General features: G+C 42.8%; 1 protein-coding gene across 1 annotated transcript in view; it reads left to right on the plus strand.

The window, feature by feature from the left end:
- Positions 1 to 23,277, plus strand: part of ARHGAP20 (Rho GTPase activating protein 20) — a 318,989-nt gene that overhangs the window by 285,947 nt on the left and 9,765 nt on the right. The window contains exons 12-14 of the mRNA XM_086935223.1: positions 13,215 to 13,324; positions 14,969 to 15,158; positions 20,894 to 21,005. Coding sequence (XP_086791349.1) covers positions 13,215 to 13,324; positions 14,969 to 15,158; positions 20,894 to 21,005 — 412 coding nt within the window. The remainder of the gene's footprint in view (positions 1 to 13,214; positions 13,325 to 14,968; positions 15,159 to 20,893; positions 21,006 to 23,277) is intronic.

Raw genomic sequence — 23,277 nt, forward strand, 5'->3', positions numbered from 1 at the left:
TCTCCCATCTCAGGAGGATTTCACCTGCCCTCACTGCCCAGACTTGCGAGAGCGCCCCAGACCCGACCCCTACTACCCCCAACAATAAAAGTGACGCTTTAACAATATATTATCTTAATACCCGCTCCCTCGCCAAGCACCAGCTAGAGATACTCTCCCTGATAGAGCTGACTGAGCCGGACATTTTATTCCTGTCTGAAACCTGGCTGCATGATGCTTCCTCTCCAGACATCCTAGCAGCCATTCCCGCCCCCTACTACATCCTCCATGCAGATAGAGACACAGACAAAAAGGGTGGCGGCGTGGCAGCAATCATCCACAAAAAACACCAGTTCACAGCACTCTCAACCATTCAAATTACCCAGACGGAAACACTTATCATCAAAATGGAAACTCACCTTTCCTCGTTGGCATGCGTTGTCGCATATCGCCCCCCACTGCACATGCCATCTTACCCATTGGAGTTTGCCGATTTAATTGGCCATCTGGTCATCAATCACACCAGAGTGCTGATCGTGGGTGATTTTAACTACTGGCCAGGCGACACAAATGAAACCCCCCTCTCCCGAGATTTTACGGATCTTTTGACCAACCTCAATTGCACTCAACATATTCACACCCCCACGCATGATAAAGGTCATATCCTAGACCAAGTTTGGTCTTTTAACCTAGACATCACCCAACTTGATGTCCTCCTTTGCACCTGGTCAGACCACTGTCCAATTAGATGCACACTTGCTGGGTTGGCTGTACCCCCCACGACTAGACCAAGCAGCATGAAGGCTAGGAATTGGGGCCAAGCCAGCATTGAGTCCTTCAAAACTATCCTCATCACCACTGCCCCGCCAATCCAAGACACCTCTCTCACTACTCGGGCGGAAAACCTAGCTACCTGGCTTGAACAAGCTAGTAACAAGGTTGCCCCCCAAAAACACATAAAAGCACGCAGGCCTCACGATGCTCAAAAATGGTTCTCCCCCGCTCTGAAGCTTCAAAAACGTAACCTCAGACAGGCTGAACGAAAGTGGCGTAGGAAATACGACCCCAAACTAAAAACCAGTTATCTGTCTCTCTTCAAAGATTATAAAGCCGCTGTATTAAAATGTAAAACCGAGTTCATTACAAGTAAAATCTTAAACTCGGCTAACAAAGCCAGAGAGCTCTTTTCGATAGTCGACGAACTGACAGGGATGGAGAGAGTGTCAGCACAACCTGTGCACTCTCAAGATCTATGCAACAGGCTAAATAAGTACTTTTTCGAAAAAATTGATACTATAAAATCCAGTATCCCCTTGTCCAGCACCCCCAATCCCTCTGCCTTACCTGGCGTAATTCATCCCCCTTCACTGGATCATTTCCCCTCTATAAATTCGGACTCATTCTCCAAACTGACGAACAGGGTCAAATCTGGCTCCCCTCTCGACAGTGATCCCCCCCACATACTTCGCGAAGCCTTCAGCGCGTGCCCTGATCCCCCCCCCCATTTCCCTGCTCAACACCTCCCTTAGCAGTGGAACAGTCCCTGACTCGTTTAAAAGTGCTGAGATCCTCCCCATCCTCAAGAAACCTGGGGCGGACCCTCAAGTGCTTAGCAACTATCGTCCCATATCTCTTCTACCCTATCTCAGTAAAGTACTGGAAACACATGTGACGGAATGTTTGAGTTCTTTCATCGAGGAGTCTCATTATCTCGACCCTCACCAAGCTGGCTTTAGGCCTGCCCACTCGACTGAGGCAGTCCTTGTAACGGTCATGGATGAGCTACGCAAGGGGGCGGACCTTAACTCCCCCCAGGCCCTGATCCTCCTTGATCTTTCAGCTGCATTTGACACGGTCGATCATAACATCCTGATCGACCGTGTCCACAGCGCTGGGGTTGGAGGACAGGCCCTGAGGTGGATACAATCCTTCCTGACAAACAGATTTCAATCTGTCAGACTGGGCAATTTCTGCTCAAAAAAAGGGCGGCTCTCCTGCGGAGTCCCACAGGGCTCCTCACTATCCTCCCTTTTATTCAACCTATACATGCAACCCCTAATATCATCCCTGAGGGAAATGGGAGTCCAGGTCTATAACTACGCAGATGATCTGCAACTCTTATTTAACATTCAACCCACAAGACTCTCTGAAATCAATTTACAGTCGACTATGACTTACATCAGCTCTTGGATGAACACCAACCAATTGAAGCTTAACCCTGACAAGACAGAGTTGGTCTTGACACTTATGCCCTCTAACCCCTGGAATTCCAGTTTCTGGCCTCCCGCTCTGGGCCCCCCGCCCACCCCAGTTCCCTCTGCAAAAAGCCTAGGCGTAAAAATCAGCAGTGATCTCTCAATGACTCCACAGATTAGTTCTGTGGTATCCGCCTGCTTTCTTATGTTACGGAAAATAAAAAAAATAAAAAGATTCTTATCCACTGAAGCCCTCACTCTGGTCGTTCTTGCACTCATTGTCTCTCGGCTGGATTATGCCAACGCACTGTATGCTGGCATCCCAGCCTACCAGACACACAGACTGCAATTGATACAGAATCAGGCGGCCAGACTGATCTTCCAACTCCCGGCCCGCCACCACACTAAACCTCTGTTAAAAAAATTGCATTGGCTCCCCGTGGAACAGCGAAGCATTTTCAAGATCTGCTGTATCACACATAGAGCCCTCTCTGACAAAGGCCCTAGGTTCCTCTCAAATCGGATCAAAAAATACACCCCCTCTCGTACCCTCCGCTCCGCTGGACAACACTTACTTACCACTCCCAGATTTAAGCGCCTAAAATATGGCGGCACTCGCTTCTCTACGCTTTCCCCTCAAATATGGAATTCCCTCCCTTTCTCAATTCGTTCTATTGCCATTTCAGAAAGTTGCTTAAAACGTGGCTGTTCCAGCAAGCCTACTCCTCCTGAGCCTCCACCCCATAGAGCCCTTTCCCAGAAGCGCCAAGAAACCAATCCGGTGTACGTTGCGCTATATAAATATTTTAACATTAACATTAACATTCATGAATCTGGCCGATAATCTTTCATCTGCTGCTCTGCCAAATGGATAGGTAACTAGCCCCAGGACACCTATGGGTAACCGTTGCGCTTTAGAAATTCTGTAACATAACACATTACATTTCTAATTAATGTTGTGCTTAACACAGCTATGTCGATTCATGCTCCATTTCTCGCTTCCTTAACTGAAGGTGTTTCGAATTATAACTGTTTTGAACTGCTGAACGCAAGTGTTTTTCAAATAAATGAGTGCCATGAAAACCATACCCCAAATTAAACATTGTCCCAGCTTCTTCTATGTAGTGCTTCAGACCACAGTAACCACATCGTCGAACAGCAAAAGGGCGATTCTTGGCATTTCATGCTCTAGATATGGAGCGGCTTGGATCCCTATTCAGAAGCACAGCGGCAGCATTATTCTGGATCATGACTGTGTCCCTCTTACAAAGCATGTCCTATAGGTCTGTTAATTCCTTCTTCTAATGCTGCTGTTATCCCTCTTCCAGTGCCTTATTTAGACCTAATTACTATGAGTCGCGTTACACAGTCAGCAATGTCCTTGTGTGACTTACTTTTCACGCAGACAACTCTACAGGGGAAATGTAGATGGCATCGAATGGGTTTACCTTCTTGCTACAAACTCCAGACTAACCTAATTCTTATACCCTCGTTTCTTCGATCTACTAGGTCAGAGAGAGCGACTAATTTTATAAAAGACTCTGACATCTACATTAGCAATTAGATGAACATAGTAAAGAACAAAAACATTGTCCAGTTATTTTATAATCTAGTTCATATTCCTCAATAGTTACATTAAGGTCTACTATTAGCCTGATGTAATCACATCCTTGTGGGGAAGCTATGCTTCTTTTCTCAAGACATGAGCCACATCACTGATGAACTGGACCCTATTGCCCTGTTGATTAACATATATTAAACTATTTACCAGAGAGGCATATTTATTCCATGCATATATTTTAATACACATGAGCCTAAAATCTGTGAAGCCTTATAATAATAATAATAATGACATTTGTAGAGCGCATGGAAAAATACGCCATCTCGGCGTGTCCCCGCGCTAAAAAAGAGAGGCATAAACTCATAAGGGGGGGAGTGGACAGAGCGAGGCAAAAAAGAGCAGTGGTGGGCTATAAGGAAAAAAGAAAAGTGACTCTTGACTCTTTTTACACTTGCAGCCTAGTTGTGACATCAATATTTAGCTGTATTAAGAAAATTACCCGTCTACTCAACTACAATATTTTATTACTTTGGAGTTGCAATGTCACAATGCCTACTGCCAGAGCCAGTAGAGTAGACAGGGCGAAGGGCAGATTACTATTAAAAATTACAACTGCATTTGAAACAATAACCTAACTAGCTTTTTAGCTCTTCTTGACTGTTTTTCAGAAATGAACAGCCATTAGCAAACATGAACCATGCATGGCAGCATGTTTTGATATAGCTGTAGCTCATTACGCTGAAGCAGAAAACACTCTGAATGATAACACACATTATGAAGTGTTGCTATTTTTGAAAGAAACACAAATTCCATTTAACCTTGTTTCATATCCAATTGCGAGCTGTAAACAGGTGTGTTCAATTTTATACTACAGATTCTGCATTTATTCAACAAGCAATGCAATCAGCTATTTATATAAAAGAAAAATACATCTACATGGCCCCCCTCGCACAAGTGGCCTGCCACCACACCCTCAACATCTTCTCCTACGTCGACGACACCCAGCTCATCCTCTCCCTCACCAAGGACCCACACACCGCCAAAACCAACCTCCACGAGGGAATGAAGGACGTCGCCGACTGGATGAGGAGTAGCCGCCTGAAGCTGAACTCTGACAAGACGGAGGTACTCCTCCTCGGACCCACCCCCTCAGCCTGGTACAACTCCTGGTGGCCGACCACACAGAGAACAGCACCAACACACACCAACCACGCACGCAACCTAGGATTCATCCTAGTCTCCTCCCTCTCCATGTCTAAACAAGTCAACGCCGTCTCCTCCTCCTGCTACAACACCCTCCGCATGCTCCGCAGGATCTCCAAGTGGATCACGACCGAAACAAGAAAAACAGTGATGCAGGCCCTCAGCAGCAGACTGTACTACGGCAACGCACTCTACGCAGGAATCCCAGCTAAACACCTACGACGACTACAACGCATCCAAAACGCCTCCGCCCGACTGATCGTCAACGTCCCCCGCCGCAGCCACATTACCCCCCACCTGAGAGAATTACACTGGCTCCCCGTCGACAATAGCATCACATTCAAGCTCTTCACCCATGCACACAAAGCACTCCACAAAGCCGGACCAGCCTACGTGAACAGCAGACTCGGCTTCTACACTCCACCCGCCAGCTCCCCCAGCCTCTCCCTCGCCGCTGTCCCCCGCATCCAGCGAACAACCTCCGTCAGCAGATCCTTCTCCTACCTCGCCGCCAAGACCTGGAACACCCTCCCCACCCACATACGGCAGACCCAAGACCTACTCGCCTTCAGAAGACTCCTCAAGACCTTGCTCTTCGAGCAGTAGCAGCACCCCCTCCCCCCCAGCACCTTGAGACCCTCACGGGTAAGTAGCATGCTCTCCAAGTACTCTGATTGATTGATTGATTCATTCATTGCTGCTTAATCTTCAAATAGAAAGCACAAACAACTTCTTTTGTGTAAATCATGGTATGTCTAGCTACCATTGTGCTTTGTAACACCACTGTGTGATCCCACCAAACTATGTGTTAGGCTTTACTCTCTGACTCTGTCTGGAAGTTACAAAAAATGTTTGCCATATATTACAAGCTATATGCATACACCCACTAAACCCATAATGTTAACTTTGGCAGCAGTAGTACCTCTGACCAAGTCCCATCCTTGTCCCTACAGCACCATTATTGGAAGCTCTCCTCTCCTATTCATAGGCCGATCAGATTGTCATGCTCCAGAACTGAATATCAACATTGCAATAGAGCAGCTACCATGTTGATGCCCAATACAGCCGGCAGACTTTTGGGGTAGCCGAACAGTACAGAAGAGCTTGTCCACTAACATAAGGCAGCCGCCTTAGGATCCATTTACTTTTCCAGATCGACTGATTCCTGGGACACCCGCACTGAGACAGTATCCAGTGAATGCTCCTCCAGCCCCTGGTACTTCCTACCACCATAACACTTGTTATTTACAGCACACAGACCTGGTAGTACTGCAGGGTAAAGTGTTGCACCAAAATAAATGATTACTGACAATATTTTCAGAATCTGGTTTATCAAAGGTAACATGTCACCATGTTTCCTTTCAATCTTCCACAGTAATATTTCCTGAACTATAAATGCAAGGATCAACCATTGCAGGAGGACACTTTACATGAAGGACGACAAAATAGTGCAGTTGTTCAAAATATTGGCTATTTTGTCCATTGCGTATGTTGCCAGGCCAGGAAGTACAGAGGTCTCCTGCTTCACAAGGCAACTTGCATGTTGTGGGATGGCCGAGCTGTGATCACAAGGTCTGCACAGCTACCACTCTACAAATAACTTAGTATTGTGCAAGCATTGATACATTGTAGCTGGATCACAGATGTGGGTTGTAAAACATGGGCCTGATGACGTCCATCGTCTTCGCACCCTCCACACGTGTGGCCGATCCCAGCAAGTAGCTTTAAGAGCGCGTCGTTTGACATGTATTATATTTTCTTTTCCACCCTAGTAGAGAGGTGTAATGGAAAATGTACATCTCTCTGGGGCTCCATAAGGCCAGCTGGGATGAGATATGTTGTGCATTTTCCGTATACATTTCCTTTCCTTGTACCTGGTCAGAGCAGAATCAGAAAAGGGTGTAGCACTCTGAGTTAGGGATAAGTTCATAGTTGCACATGTGCATACCCTCACTAGCCCTTGAATGTGCTCCATGTCTAGTGTCTTATCACAATAGCTCTTGTATTTCTTGTGCTTCCTAACTGTGCATAGCTGCCCCAAGTATTTGCAAAAGCTTGGCAAATTATTCATATAGTACAAAACATACAGTGTCTGGCCTACAAGAAACAAAACACACAAGAAGAAGGGCCAGGAGTTCACTCTCCAAATATTCCTAAAAGATTATATACCAATTATCTCTATAAATTCTCTCTATTCCTTTCCGTCTCTCTTCATAAGATCCAGGAGTTTATTTTGTGGTTATGACTTACAAGAACCCCACAATTGTTTTCAAATTAATCCAGGGACTCGGTAAAGATTTGTATAACTTACTCTAGCCCTCTTTAAACCATTTGCACAAAGGTTTCAAAATAAATAGCTTGTATATGAATGTATATTTAATTTTCCAGTACATTTGACATAGAATTGGAGTCTCATTCCGAATGTCAATAATGATTTAATTGTGTAAATGTGGGACTTTTCTTTACTAATTGAAAAATGGATCTCGCGGCGTCCGAGATGGTAACGCAAATGCAATCGATTTTAAATGATGATGAATCAGATTTCAGGTGGTTATTTCTTTTATTATGCATTAATAAGAATCTAAACGACAGTTAGGAGTTGTGTGGTTGCACTTAGGGGTACCTTTAGTAAGTAATGATAGTGGAAGACGCTTGGGGAATCCTAAGGTGGACGACTGAAGAAGGATGAGCTGTGGAGGATAAAATAGTTTTACCATTTCAGTGTCCACAGTACTGTGTTTTTTGGGCTTGTATATTTAACTGATGGTTATAAAAGCATATTTATGTGCCTCCTTATTGGGAAATAAAAATAGCTATATGTCCAGGGAGACTTCTGTACTTAATTGAGAATAAAGAGAAACAGCTTGACACAAGATGTTCCACATATGTTTCAGTGGAATAAAAAAAGGATGAGCAGGAATCAAAAGACAGGCACAGCTGGTCCTTGTGTTCCAAGCACATTCTTTGCAATCGAAAGGCCCCAATTGCAGCTTTTCTTCCACTGCTCGTGTAGCTGTTCAATGTCACTGTGGTGTAGACATTTAGTAATAATACCGATTTTGGCTAAAAGTAGAGGTGCGAGTTTGGTTTGTTATTTTATTCTTTGGGGAGATTAGTGCAGTTAGATGCCACTAGGTATTTCCAATTGTAGGTCTAAAAGCACAAAAATACATTAAACGTGAACATAAAACAGAATATTCTTGAGGTTAGGAAGCTGGGGTGGTGGTGTTTTTTCAAGAAAAAAATGTATGTCCGTTATTCGTGTGATTTAAAGCATAGACCTAAGTGCAAAAACGTACCTAAACTTTTTTTAAACCTCTATAGTAGATATTTTCTCTGCTCAAGAGTAAGGTTGTCCATGTCAGTAACAACAATTCTGCAGATATGATGGCTGGGATACTCCGCTGCAGGCGCGTATCCCCATTCCTAGCACTGCAAACCGTTGTATAATCTTCAAAAGGCAGTTAGGTGCTTCTAGAGCGACGGGGTCCACATCATACACCCCATAACCGTAATCTTTCCAAAATTTGAAAATAGCAAACCCTTGAGCGCTAGAAAAACCATGGTTCAAGTCTTTGTAAGTGTAAAAAAATAATACACTGCATTAATTAATCCTAAAGAACCAATCCTGCATATGTATACATAAAAACAATTCATGTCCCTTATAAAAATTACCAGTGTCCAGAGATTAAAAAACCTGACGGTGTCGAGAAAACAACTGATAGAGTAATACATTTACTAACCCAAAAGAACAATCACTATTTGCCACTTGTGTCCAAATACATCCATGACTGAGTGCAAAAGACTTCAAAAAAGGAGTAAGATAGAAGTGATCTTTTCCATAAATACTAATAGGAGTGGCGTCACTTTCATAAATGGAACATTCCAAAACCACAAAAGTAACCCATATTAGTCATCTGTGCCTGCAGACATACCAAATAGCCGTTTGAACAGAGTTTCATCAGAAACAGAAGAGTAAAAAAAGTTGGTGATTTAAAATGCATATCACAATTAATAAATCCAAATGCTCACCACGTCAGTGCAGTCCATCTTCACCACACTCATAAGCAAAGCACAAACAAAAATATCTGAAATCAAAATAAAAAAGGCCTGTCTGAGAATATCCAAGCCAGTGTTGACAAAACTATTCACCCACCAGATACTTAGAGAAGACTCCATCAGAAACCAGCATTTGCAATGCAATATGTCTCGCATTAGGAAAGTTTGAGCTATTGGTATTGTAAATGACAATTTTTTTATTTGTTTTGTTTTTGAAAATAGCGAAATTATTAGCTTTGTCATTTACAATGCCAATAGTTATAACTTTCGCAAATGTGACACCTATAGCATTTGTAATGCAATATGTGTTGTATGTACGTGACTTACATGTACTGATATTACAAATAACAATGGCGTTTAATTTTTTTAATAATTAATTCTTAAATAAAAGTTATTGTAATTTATAATGGCAATAGCTTAAACTTTTGTAAATAACGTTTGTGAAGATTATGTTCAGTGTATTTTATTGTGACGAAAATCCAAGAACAGAAGTGAAATATTAACATATTTTTTGTTACATTTGTAATAAAGCTTGAAACATTGAGGGAACATATTTGAACCAGTTGTTGTTAAATGGTTGCACAGATTGATGCTGTAGTGGCACTGAGTGATGTTGTGATGGCGAACGAGTGCTGTGGTGTTCAGTGATGCTGTGGTAGCGTATAGTGATGTTGTGGTGCCACTGAATGATGCTGTATGCTATGCTATGTTTTGTTCTGCTATCCTATGTTTTGTTTTGTTATGCGATGTTTTGCTATCCTATGCTTTGATTTTCTATGCTGTTTTGTTATGCTATGTTTTGATATGCTATGCTATGTTTTTGCTATGCTATGTTTTTGCTATGCTATGTTTTGCTATGCATGTTTTGCTATGCTATGTTTTGCTATGCTATGCTATGTTTTGCTGTGTTTTATTATGCTTTGTTTTGCTATGCTTTGTTTTGCTATGCTATGTTTTGTTGTGTTTTGTTAAGCTACGCTATGTTTTGTTATGTTATGTTTTCTTATGCTATGCTTTGTTTTGTTATGCTATGCTTTGTTTTGTTATGCTATGCTTTGTTTTGTTATGCTATGCTTTGTTTTGCTATGCTATGCTTTGTTTTGTTATGCTATGCTTTGTTTTGTTATGCTATGCTATGTTGTGTTATGCTATGTTTTGTTTTGTTATGCTATGGTTTGTTTTGTTATGCTATGTTTTGTTATGTTATGTTTTGTTATGCTATGCTTTGTTTTGTTATGCTATGCTTTGTTTTGTTATGCTATGCTTTGTTTTGTTTTGCTATGCTATGTTTTGTTAGGCTATGCTATGTTTTGTGTTTTATTATGCTATGCTACGTTTTGCTATGCTATGCTATGTTTTGTTATGCTATGCTTTGTTTTGTTATGGTATGTTAATTTTTGTTATGCTATGTTTTGCTCTGCTATGGTTTGGTTTTTGTTATACTATGCTATGCTTTGCTATGCTATGCTTTGTTTTGTTATGCTATGCTGTGTTTTGTTATGCTATGCTTTGTTTTGTTATGCTATGCTTTGTTTTGTTTTTTATGCTGTTTTGCTATCCTATGCTTTGTTTTGTTATGCTATCCTATGCTTTTTTTGTTATGCTACGCTATGCTGTGTTTTGTTATGCTATGTTTTGTTATGCTGTGAGGGTGTGTGAGGGTGTGTGAGGGTGAGAGGGTTGTGAGGGTGAGAAGGGGTTAGGGGGGTGAGGGTGAGGGGGTGTGAGGGTGTAAGGGGAGGTGTGTGAGGGTGAGAGGGTGAGAGGGTGTGAGGGTGAGAGGGTTGTGAGGGTGGGTGAGGGTGAGAGGGTGGTGGGTGAGAGGGTGGTGGGTGAGAGGGTTGTGAGGGTGTGAGGGTGAGTGAGGGGGTGTGAGGGGGTAGGAGGGTGAGAGGGTTGTGAGGGTGTATGAGGGTGTATGAGGGTGTGTGAGGGTGAGTGGGTTGTGAGGGTGAGTGAGGGTGAGGGGGTGTGAGAGGGTTATGAGGGAGTGTGATGTTGAGGGAGTGTGGGGGTGAGGGGTATGTGAGGGTGTGTGAGGGTGAGGGGGTGTGAGGGTGAGGGGGTGTGAGGGGAGTGTGGCGGTGTGTGAGGGTGAGGTTGAGGTTATTTGGTAAGTAAGAATCCATCCCAACTCATATGTTGCCCTTCAAAATTATTACCAGTTAGTTAAACGTCGCAAATCAAACGGAAGTTAATAAAGGCACGCATTTTTTATACTGAAATCGTTCAGAAACATTGGTTTTGAAAGGTGTTGTTCCTACTAAGAGATATGTGTTGGTTTTTAGGGTGGAGAAGTTACGCTATAGAATAGACTGGCAAGAGAAAAGACCTGATCCAATTGACAGGGGTATCCCATCCGTGTGCCAAGTTGTTTGCAGATGACCTATGTAATTTAGGTAACCATCGTCAAAATAAGCCTTGAGATCTAAACATTTACGGGTGTCACTGGGAAAACGAAACCCACCATAGATAATACACTGATGCATATAGCCATCCAGTCAAGTTATTGTGAAACAAAGTAATGAAACCTAAAAAAAAACACCTGTGTGCTGCTTTCTGGTGCGTTTCACAGACTAGACAGGGAGCAGGCCTTTTAAGTTAAACTTACTTGCTTACTAGGCTGACGATATCAACGCAATAGCTTTAAAGAGGCCGGTAATACTTGGCAGGTGGACGATTAATCAAAACGTAATGAAATAACAAACATTGGCCGTGCGGCTGTAAAAGTAAAGCCTTGCGGCCGCGAAATAAAACAAAACAAGCTCTCGGCATTGCTGTGTGGGTGGGGGGGGAGGGGAGGGGTGGGGGGGGAGCAGCAGCCTTTGATGTGCGAGCGAGTGGGAGGGAACACCATATGGGGTGCGATTGAGAAGTGAGGCCAAGCGCTCGCTGGGGAAGCGTCGCACTTGAGTAACTCACATGCATTGGGGACAATCCTCACTGGTTTCAAGAGTTTGTTTTGCCTACTATACTCTCGCAGAACAACGCATGCGCGTTGGTTCAGGGAGACCTAAAAACGAAGTTACCAATTCAATCATTGATTTAATTTGAGCAAGGAACACTTCCTCGATAGACCTATAAACCCCCACTGATAGGTATTAAACCATACGATCCTAAACAAAACAGTAACTATGTAAGTCCCCATATTATCATGATCTCATGCAGGTGCACAGGGAACTTACCACCACAGAACCAAAATTATACCCAAAGCATAATGGAATTCTGCGCAAAGTAGTATTTCTATAAAAGAATAATAAAAACCTTAACAAAAATTACTTGCACATCAGTATAGTCAAACGCTATAATGTACAAATTACTTTTCAATAGGCAAGAGAATAACAAAAGTCCCATACCTTTGTCCAAGTACAAAGTTTGTAGGGCCTCAAGTCTTGCCGTACTACATTTGCGCCATCTTGGAAACGCGTGATTATAAGCAAGAATAAGGAAGGAAGCAGTGCCTTTAGCTACAATGGGAGCCCAAAATACACCATTCAGATTTATAAGATGAAACACGGTTTGGCTACGGTGTGAAGCTGCGAAATAAACCAGTACCAACACTGACAAAGACTTATACTATTCTTTTTTGGTGCTCGGAGGTTTCTGTTTTCAAATTTGGAAATGTCAGCAACTATTTCTAGGTTTATTGGTGTTACATTGAGCACATAGAGTTAGAAATTTACATAGTCCCCTGTCATGGATGGGATTTCACCCAAATGCTAGCAGTGATGTTATTGACCGTGCAAGCCATTTGAGCTTTTTTAATGATGCCACATGGTGGAGCCCCTTTTCACTGTCTTTGATGATGCACAGCCTGCTATTTGCTGCTGAACAGCTGCTAAAGGAGATGAAGTCAAAATTACTTACTCTTGAGCCCTGATTGCTTTCTATTCCGTTTGCTGCCTTCATGACCCCTGAGACCAGGGGTATCATGAGTGGTGCCATTAGAAACAAAGAAGTTGAACCTGCTATGTGTGATGACCCCTAATTGACGTCCACTGGACATACATAGATAAAACAGTAAGATAAATCAACAGTAGAGGGCTATGAATGGTACAGGGTGTTTTTGAAAGTAGTTTGTCCCCAGGTAACACTCATAATGAATAAAGCTGTTGTTGTTCTTGTTATTTTAACAAACTGTTCCAAGTACACAGTGTTGGTTTCACGGTTATCTGAATATTTTCTGATTTATGTTTTATTTTGATTCCATTCAAAAGGATTTTCTACGCAACATCCCAGACAGCATCTTCTCAACTAAGCTGTGTGACCAGTGGGTCGCAGTGATGGATCAGTCGAGCCATGAAGAAAGGATAAAAGCCATTCAGAGGTAGCTGTCCTTTCCCTATTTTGGTAAATTGCTTGGATAGATCTGCGGAGAACTCTCCATCACTACACACACATTTCGAGGCAGGGGTTACCTGTGAGCAATCTAGTATGCTAAAACCTCTCCCCACCAATCAATCAATCAATCAACCAAGGGCTTGTAAAGCGCAGCTTCTCACCTGTGAGGGTCTCATGACGCTGGGGGTGGGGGGCTGCTGGTCAGCCTGGGTGGCAGATCATTCGAAAAAGCCAGGTCTTGAGGTCCTTCCCGAATTGGGCCAGTGACTCTGATTGCCAGAGGTGGACGGGCAGGGAGTTCCGGGTCTTGGCGGTGAGGTAGGAGAACGACCTTCCTCCGTGCTGGCCTGTTCTTGCCAAACAACCTCCAAATAATTAAAACTGGCCTAATCATCATAGTGACCACACACATCCAAAAAACCGAATCACACTCCGTTCTGCTATAAAAAATTTGGAAAGTCTTAACCGAGGCTACCAAAATGCTGCGTGAAAGTAGCAGCAGATAGTGCCCTATACTTGGCTGCTTAACAATAACCGTAATCTAAAGTGCAAGACTTCTAGGTTTTTAATGCTAATGTTTGTAACATTTATAGTGCAGAATCCCACTAGCAACCATTGATCATTTGCGTCTTAAAGGGCATTCCCTTGTTCCAAATAACAGCAAACCATTGGTATTGTGAGACTGGGGAAAGAGATGCAGGTTTCAGGAGAGGTGCACAAACAAACTGCACTACACTGCCCTCAATACCCAATGGGAATATGCCATTATGCTGCCACTAGATTGGAATGGAATCCCAAAGCAATAGCAAGTTTGCTGTTCCATTCTTGGAAATGGAGGTCTTTGGTAGATGGCCAAATCTGATTGCACTGCAGTTAACCTGGCTTCGATTCTGAACGCTGATCTAAGTCTTACTTTTTTTGTGTTTACACATACTGCCAAAACTAGGCTTCAGGAAGGAGGAAGCTCTTGAATTGGGAGGCTGGGTGCTAAATACAGTGGTATTGTTAAATAGTGGTAAGAATTCTACCACACAGTTTTCCTATTGTGTTTAACTTCCCAGTAGACAACATGGCGAAAAACAGAACATGTTTCTGATACTTTTTACCAGGTCCTTTTTGATCCTGGTATTCCGGGACTGGGCTATCACTAAGTGCTGTTGTAATTCCTCGCGACAGAAATTCTGCTGCAGCAATAAAAATGTTCAGTAACCAGAATACCTGTCCTTTGACTTAGGACATCCATGAACAGCTGATCAGTCTCTTATATAGCACTGCCAGCATGGTGCTTCTTGCAGTGCCACAAAGTCAAACCAAAATGCATGTCTTCTGGATTGGGAGAACCGCTTTATGACCAGCCAAGGCTGAGCCAACAGAGGGCAGGTGCCTTGTTCTTGGAACTGTGGGTTGTAAAACATTAGTGCTGCCTCTTCAACTTTCCATGACGCAGTCGCGGTGTCGTGTTTAAGATGTTTGTTTTACAATGAGTAATATAATGCGTCCATTGAATTTATAGCCAGTGTTACCAAGTTGCCTTTCTTTGTTTTCTCTCTGTGACATGGTCAGAGGTTTAAAGTGGTGATGTGTTCCCATAACACGTCGTCCTGATTCATGCTTTGCTTTGTGTTCTCAGGTTAATCGAGCAACTCCCGCGAGCCAATGTCCTCCTCTTGCGTTACCTGTTTGGAGTTTTGCACACCATAGAGGGTCATTCTCAAACTAACCAGATGACTGCATTCAACTTAGCCGTCTGCATTGCTCCCAGCATGCTCTGGTTGCCCACCACATCCAGCCCCGAGGTGGAAAGCGATTTCACCAAAAAGGTAATATACAGTGTGCTCTTGTGTCCACAGGAATATTTTTTAAATCTTTTGTAAGTAGAAGTCTTTTAATTGTTTTTTTCTGTAGCAGCCTTGCTTTGTGTACATGCAAGTGTACATATTTCAGGAGCACTATATGTAATGATGTTAATGTGAAAAAGTCTTTTTTTGTTGATGACTGCTTAAAAGAACTTCGCAAAATGATCTACTAATTTATGCATTTTTATGCTGGCTATTTTACTACATTGCAAATATTAGATCTTTTATTCTTTTTATGGATATGTACTGCGTCGTTTAATGCTACATGTAGAATATTATTGCTCTACCAGCCCAGGGGCTGATTTACTCCTTCCCGCCTTTTCCCATGATCAGGGCCTTTCTGTTGAGAGTAAGGACGGAAAGGGTTCAGGTGGTGATGATAGCTCTTCTCTTGAGCAAAATTGCAGTCTCTGAGGGTGTCACAGGAATGGAAGCTCCCCATAGTGCCCTCTCCTCTCAAGTTTCTGGTTCTATCCAGGAAAACACTTCTCAAGCTCAGCCTGACAGCCTTGCAGTTGAGCGGGGAGGGTTGAGGGAGCAAGGTTTGAGTGAAGGGCCGGCAGTCACAGTTAAGGCTTCCAGGCAGGAATCAACACTTTGATCATATAGTCGACATTGGGCGTATTTTTCTCTTTAGTGTGAAATGAGAGATGTAGAACCTACTATGGCAAGCCTGATTGTGACTATGGAGTTGTTGCTGGAGGGAGCAAAATTGGGCTCAAACGTTTCCACCCTTCTAGTGGGCAGCAATCAAGGCTTTCCGAAGTTAATGGAAAAAAAGTAAATGAGGATGGTCCGATCCCAGATTTGTTAGAGGGATAGCACACTTGTTTCCCAGTTCATCTCATCCGTTTCCTACATGGGATTTATCTGTGGTTTTGGATGCTTTAACAGTTTGCCCTTTTGAGCCTTCAGTTCAGATGATTTGAGAATTCTAACCCTTAAGACCGGTTTTCTCAACGCGATTACTTCTGCCAAAAGATTGGGAGAAAAAAAAGCTTTGTCAGGTAAAACATCCTTTTTTTAGGGCTGGTCAGGATAGAGTGGTTTTGCTTCCTTTACCAAATTTCTTTACCTAAAGCAAATTCTGCTTTTCATAGACAACAGGAGATTATATAACCCCTATGTTTCCCTCCCCTTCTTCTGAGGTAGAAACCAAACTCTATTGTTCGTATGTGAGGAGAACTCTTGTTCTTTATCCAGAGAGAGTAAACGTTTTTTTAGAAACCCTGAATTTTGGGCCCCCTAAGAAGTGGGAGAACCCAGTGACCTTGAGCAGGGGGATAAGGTCACTGATTGCCATAGCTTACGAGGTGAAGGGTAAGTTGCCCATGTCTTGGATTCAGGGCAGATCTACCTAGAAGTATGGCTTCCTTTTGGCAGAGTCACAGGGGTGCGGAAATATCTGGGATATATAGGGCAGAGCCATTTGCTACTCCTTTGACCATTTTAAACCACTGCATGCTGAGGGAGAGTCAAAATATCTCAGATGTATTTAGCCACAGGGTTCTCTTCTTCGAAATAGAGGAGAAGGTGAAATCATAAGGAATAAATATGTTGATTTGTGTGCATTCAGCTCATTTTTCCAATGCTGCTGTTTTTGCATGCTCGCTATGATGTCTCATTGGTACAGAATTCAAGGATGGGAGGGACGTGGAGGTAATGTTTCAATTTCTTACCAGTAGTTAAATTACTTCTAGTCCTACTCACTCACTGGAGTAAAACCTGCAACCAGAGTCTGAAACCCAAAAAGAATTTTGGATTACCAGCAAACATGAGTTTTTGGTTGTTTGCAGATTTCTCCAATCTCGAACACCCACAACTCTTTCCTGCAAGAATATTTTTTATGGCTAAGATAAAGCCATGCTGGCATCATTTTGAGGTCACATGCATCTTCTCATCTAAGCTGTGTGACAAGTGGGTCGCAGTGATGTATCAGTCGAGCCATGAAGAAAGGATAAAAGCCATTCAGAGGTAGCTGTCCTTTCCCTTTTTTGGTAAATTGCTTGAATATATCTGCGGAGAACTCTCCATCACTACACACACATTTGCCAGGCAGGGGTTACCTGTGAGCAATCTAGTATGGCTAAACCATCTCCACACCAATCAATCAATCAACCAATTAAGGGCTTGTAAAGCGCAGCTACTCACCTGTGAGTCTCCAAACGCTGGGGGTGTGGGGCTGCTGGTCAGCCTGAGTGGCAGATCATTCGAAGAGCCAGGTCTTGAGGTCCTTCCCGAATTGGACCAGTGACACTGATTGCCAGAGGTGGACGGGCAGGGAGTTCCAGGTCTTGGCGGTGAGATAGGAGAACGACCTTCCTCCGTGCTGGCCTGTTCTCACCAAACAACCTCCAATTAATTAGAACTGACCTATTCATCATAGTGACCACACTCATCCACAAAACCGAATCACACTCTGTTCTGCTATAAAAAATTTGAGAAAAACTTCATTAAAAAAAAACTAGGAGCGTGTTGAGTTTGATAATAAAACACCTTCTTTTAACACCAGGAGCCAGGTTCTGACTTTCATCAATACTACCAGCCTCCCCTTGTCTTCTTTGAACCAGCTTTTCTTAGAATATCCGCCTCTATTTGGACCATTTCTTCCCAGTCTCGCAAAGTGAGACAGTATTTTTGTTTCTTACCTGATCTACCATCATACCAATTCATGCTGAAAATTAATTTTTTTTTCTGATTTTCCGATATTTCCAATATCATGTTTGACTTTCATGTTCCTGTCATTCATTCCTTTGATACCCACTGCTAGGAACAAGAAGCAGGCAGGCAGCCTCCCTCCACTCCCCTAAGCCAATCACAACGCTGCAATGGCAGCATTGTGATTCGTCGTGTCACAGACTGGCCAGGCTCCTATGAGGCCATTTTCTCCATGTAGGCTGCATTGCAGCCTACATGGAGAAAGGTCAGTGTGCATGACTGGTTTGGTCAGCGCCCTCAGCAGTGGGCAAGCCACTCCTCCACCGCCCTAGAGCAGACCCGCCTGCACGCCCCCAACCAAACTCTTCTGCTTTCTTGCAGCGCGAGAAGCAGAAACATAAAATAGTAGTTTTACCATTTTATGTCTCTGCTTCTTGCACTGCGAGAAAGCAGTGAGGCGACGCTCCTACGCCCTAGTGATGGAGCCGCCCATGGCTACTGTACATTGTTTTCTGCATTTCTGCATTCCTTCAGGAAACAACTCAAAACCTGGCTGTTCGAGCAGTAGCGACTCCCCCCTCCCCCCAGCGCCTTCAGACCCTAGCAGGTGAGTAGCGCGCTATACAAATTCACTGATTGATAGTCATTCTCTTTAATTAAGCCAAACCATAACGTCTAAGCATCTCTGAGCAGGAAGCCTTCAACACACCTGTTTTAAGTGTGAATCCTTCTCAAGGCCAAGTTGCTGAAGGGCTATATCATGTCCCACTAGAGATCACTAGTGCTCTCCTGCCTTCTAAGGTGATTGTGCTGCTGTCTACCTGCCACGGTTTCTATACCGTGTACTTTCCTTTTCTCTGAATAAACCTTAAGATGGCTTGCTGGGCATCCAATGCATCTATCCTAGGCTCCTCGATTGCTGTGCATGAGCGGCTTGAGTCGTGATGGCGGTATGTGCTCTTGGCTGCAGGTAGATGTATAGGGCAAATACTTTGCATATATCACTAGTCTGGCGTGGTCTTTGGAAAAGGTGTTACACAGTGTCACTTTTGTGCTGGTCACATGTTTAGTGGCTCGTGCGCCTGTACGTTGTCATTCCGCATCACATATTTAGTTGAATGGTTGAAGTCAAGCAAAGCTCCCTTTCCCTCGAAGATGCAGCTCATCATATTTATCTATTTTTGCTAGTTTTTGATCTAGCACTTCTAGACCCCCAAGAGGGGCAGCCCCTTTATAACAGAGGTAATGAAGAGGAAAAACAGGCAGAACATCAGTAGGTGAAAGAGATACAAGTTCAACAATAAGGGAGGTGAGAGCTATACTTTTGTGGTCCACATCAGAGCAGCAGTGGAGCTTATACAAGATATATGCATTTGCAGTAGGAAGCAATTGAACCTTTGAACAGAGCAGGAGTAGAATAGTAATGCACATAAGATATCTGTGTTTATAGTTAACAGAACTTGTGGGAATAAAGAATAGGATTTATTTCGTACGTGGAGAAGACATGGAGGTCTGGAACTGAGAAATAAAGTTAGGAGGTTGTGCCTAATGGCAATGCAGCTGAGAAGTTTAATACATTTAAAGTGAGCATCAGTGCAATGATAGGGCAACACTAGGAAGTCTGTGCCACTAGCAGGCTAGGTCTATTGGCATGAACAAGGTGAGTACTGCTATGAATGTTGAATAGATGGTTCTTTAATCTGACTTTGAAGGTTTGCAGTGAAGGGGGAAATTTTATGGTGGGAAGAACACACCAGATCCTAGGGGCATTCCCTAAAAAGATGCGACTGACAGAGGATATTTGTATTAACGGACTACCAGTATTACGTTGTTATTATTCATTGTTTTTTGACTTTATATCTGAGGATTCGTGCATGCATGCAATGGTACTTCTGTAGTAAGAGCCTAGCTCAACAACCGTGCTGAACAGTGATCATTAGTCCTAAAATGTGATTCTTACTTGTTTAGCATTAGCAGGATTAAACTTCCAAACCGGTCTGTGTAATGACAAACACTGCCAAAAATATAGAATGCAAAAATATAAACTACCAACATATTGACCATATACTAACATCTCCCTATAATGATTTTAACCTTTTTGCAAATCTTCAGTCCTCACAAACACACTTCCCATCTCCTTTAGCATGCAGCATATTTGATCTTATAATCTTCTAACTCCAGCAAGAGCAAAACTGAGACAGGTCCTTCGTTCTAACATATTTGGTGGCAGGGGCCTGATAGTGGAATTAGGAGCATTTGGAAACCGCTATAAAGAGATGTATGTATGGTGGAGATGTTGGCATTCTATTTTTTTCAGTCAGATTAAGCTTGTGACCTGTTTTAGCCCACACTATGCAGCCTCAATGCCATCAGATGACCTCTAAACTAACAGGGAACAAAAAAAAGTTAGAGAATGCACAAGGACACAACATTTGTAGGTATGAAAGATTTGCTCCTGGTGTGTATGTATGGTTAAATCAACCAATCTACCCCGAATTAAGCATTCTAAAAAACTGCAGCCTTTAAGTCTCTGGATGAGCGTCACAATCGTAAATGCACATTAATGATTGGTTTTCTACTAATTTGCTGTTTCCAGAATGTTTTCATTAACAGGACATAACGAATGAATATAACTATTGGACCGTATTTGCAGTGCTTGCACGTTTTCTTGAGAATGTCCTTCTCATACAAAACATTTCCAACCGTTTCCCTGTTTGTACTTTACTTGCATTTAAATGTAAAATTGTTTTTAAAATGATGCCGAGTTTAATTTATGAATTGCTTTTACAATTGTGTGAAAGTAAAATCTGTCTGGGTGATTTAGAGGCCAGTGCCCTCCTTGCATTTCTTGGGTATCTATCACTCCCCTTGAAATTGCTGCATTAGTCTCAAAGGTGTCAGATGCTTTTAACTATATGTTAAACTCAAGAACATATTAATACAGATTAAATGGTGTCGGCCAAGTATGGCTGTCCAAATCGTTTGCTATGTTCCACTTCTCCAAAAAGATGTATGAGATTGATGTGTGTTTCTTCTTGCAGATTTCCTTGTTTGTACAGTATCTCATTGAGAACTGCACCAAGATCTTTGGCGAGGATATCACCACCCTTTATGGGGACTTGTCAACAAGACGCGGGAGAGAAGATGGCTCAGGTACAAAGAAAATTGAACTAAAGTCCAATTTCAAATGTTGTATGTCACCATCTCGACCCATAAAATAGTTACCTGTGCATCTATCGGGAGAAGTGTGGCTCACTGGTTAGAGCAGGCAGACCCTGAAGCAGAGGTCAGACCCGGGACCAGGGTTCAATTCCCGACGCGGCAGGGTCTTGAGCTCAAATGTCCATGGACTCGATAATTCTCGCTTTGGTGCCTGACCTAATCATGGGTTCACACTCTGCAACTCTGGGCATTAAGCTTGCTTAATCTCCACAACGGCCCCCCGCGGCGGGATGCCTGGCTTTCACCTTGGGGATGCCCTGAAGGGGATATCTCACAGGGAAAAGCCAGGACGGGTTCCCAAGGCAAGCGCTTAGAGACCCCTGGGTGATAAGCGCTATATAAATCCAATATACAATACAATACAATACTCCCAATTGAATAAAAAAAACTAAAAAAAAAAACTCACCTGATCCTACGGCTACCCCACACTTCTCTTGCTGCTCGAGACAGTCCCCAGAACAGAATATCCAACCAATACAGATGCTGCTCTCATACTATGAGAGCAGCGACGGGAATGGCCTGAGCGGGCTGCTTAGATGCTCCGTTCAGGCACAGGGAGTCTGGAACTTTTCTTCACCCATCTGTAGAATACAGCCGGGTCAGAGAAACCTAATTGCACATGTCTGTTTAGACAGCTTGCCAAACAGCCTCGCACTAAGTAGTGCACAGCTACGCCTCCCTGTGATCCCTGCCCCGCCCTACACACCCCGGTTCGGCCAGCAGATGAAAAATAAAACAATATTAAAATATTGCTTTATTTTTCAGCTCCTGGCTCTGAGCCAGAGGGGCCACTCTCCTCCGTCATTGCGGAGGAGCCACCGCAGGCCACATGACTTCAGTGGGGTATTTTGAAGGTTTACTCAGCCCCACTGGAGGTCATTGACTTGCAGATGAACATAAGTTTAACTTATTGTGCTATTGTGTGCTATCAGTGATTACGACATTTGCACAGGAAGCAGGTTTACGCTGCCTTTCAGGTACATGCAGGCCAGTGGTAGGAGGCAAGCTGCAGAAGCATGACCACGTGCCGCACGCAGAGTTGCCGTGAATGGGAACCTCAAGCTTATTATCTCTTCCAGGGGAACACAGGGTCTTGAAAAGGGATCCCCGAAAGAATCAAATTTCGAGCAGCTCTACGCAAAGTTTGCTCTTGAAGCAATACTGCTTGTAATTATAATGTGTTCCGTAATTCGGAAATTTTATTATTTTCCCGATATTCCCATTACAGTTCATTCTCTTATTTCATTGAATCGGATACCTTAACTGCAGTTGTTATCTACAATTGTCACAAATATATATATTTTGTCAATTTAAAGCCTTTTCTCAGAGATTAGCATTGCCTGGTCTCTCTCTTTTTGCTCTGTGATCCATAGGGTAGAGGAGGGACAAAATATTGAGTAGGGACTTTGAGTTACCAGAATAATACAGTTAAAATATGGAGGACCAAAGTATCAACAGCTAAATATATATAGGCATGTATAGGTTGAATGTACTCCACCCGATCTGTGCACCTTGACAATATATACATCTTCAAGGCCTGTAGGTATGGAGTTAAGAACAGTATATCTATACTTACCTATACTTACCTATACATACTTACCTCCTCAATTATTTCATCTTGTAAATTTTATATACGAAATTCAGGAAACTTAATATTTCAGAATTAAACCCATACAAGAAAGCATAGAAAGAGTGAAGAGAAAAATGGAAACTAAACATGCATAGTGAACTTTGAATGCTGAAAGAGAAGCCTGGATAGACACCAGTAGCTTCACCGAGAGCAGTGTCTTTTTAATTTACATCTATTGTCAGAACGATATAACTTTAAAAGGAAAGCAATAAATTCAGTTTGCTATAAAAAGATCAGCGTGTGAAGTGAACACATGTTTGTAATTTAATTTGGATTTTTAAAAAATGTATTAAGTTAAGGAACATTTGCAATCGGTTGTCCGCACCAATAAGGCAATGTGCACTATTGAATTAATTATAGTTGACAATGATTGGGCAGAAGAAGACACGGTGTAGAAGGAGTAGTTTATTACCTGTTCGTGCTTATCATTTTTTTAAAATCCTTGTAACTGTATTAGTTTGAAGCCATAAACTGTGTATCAGAAGCAACATTTCAGGCTAGAGCACTTTCCTAGATGTTGTTCCTTTGGCAGCCAGGCAAAGGATCCATAGGTTTCACAGGATATGTGTTTAA

This window comes from Lissotriton vulgaris, chromosome 8, assembly GCF_964263255.1.
Source record: "Lissotriton vulgaris chromosome 8, aLisVul1.2, whole genome shotgun sequence".
NCBI classification, from domain to species: domain Eukaryota; kingdom Metazoa; phylum Chordata; class Amphibia; order Caudata; family Salamandridae; genus Lissotriton; species Lissotriton vulgaris.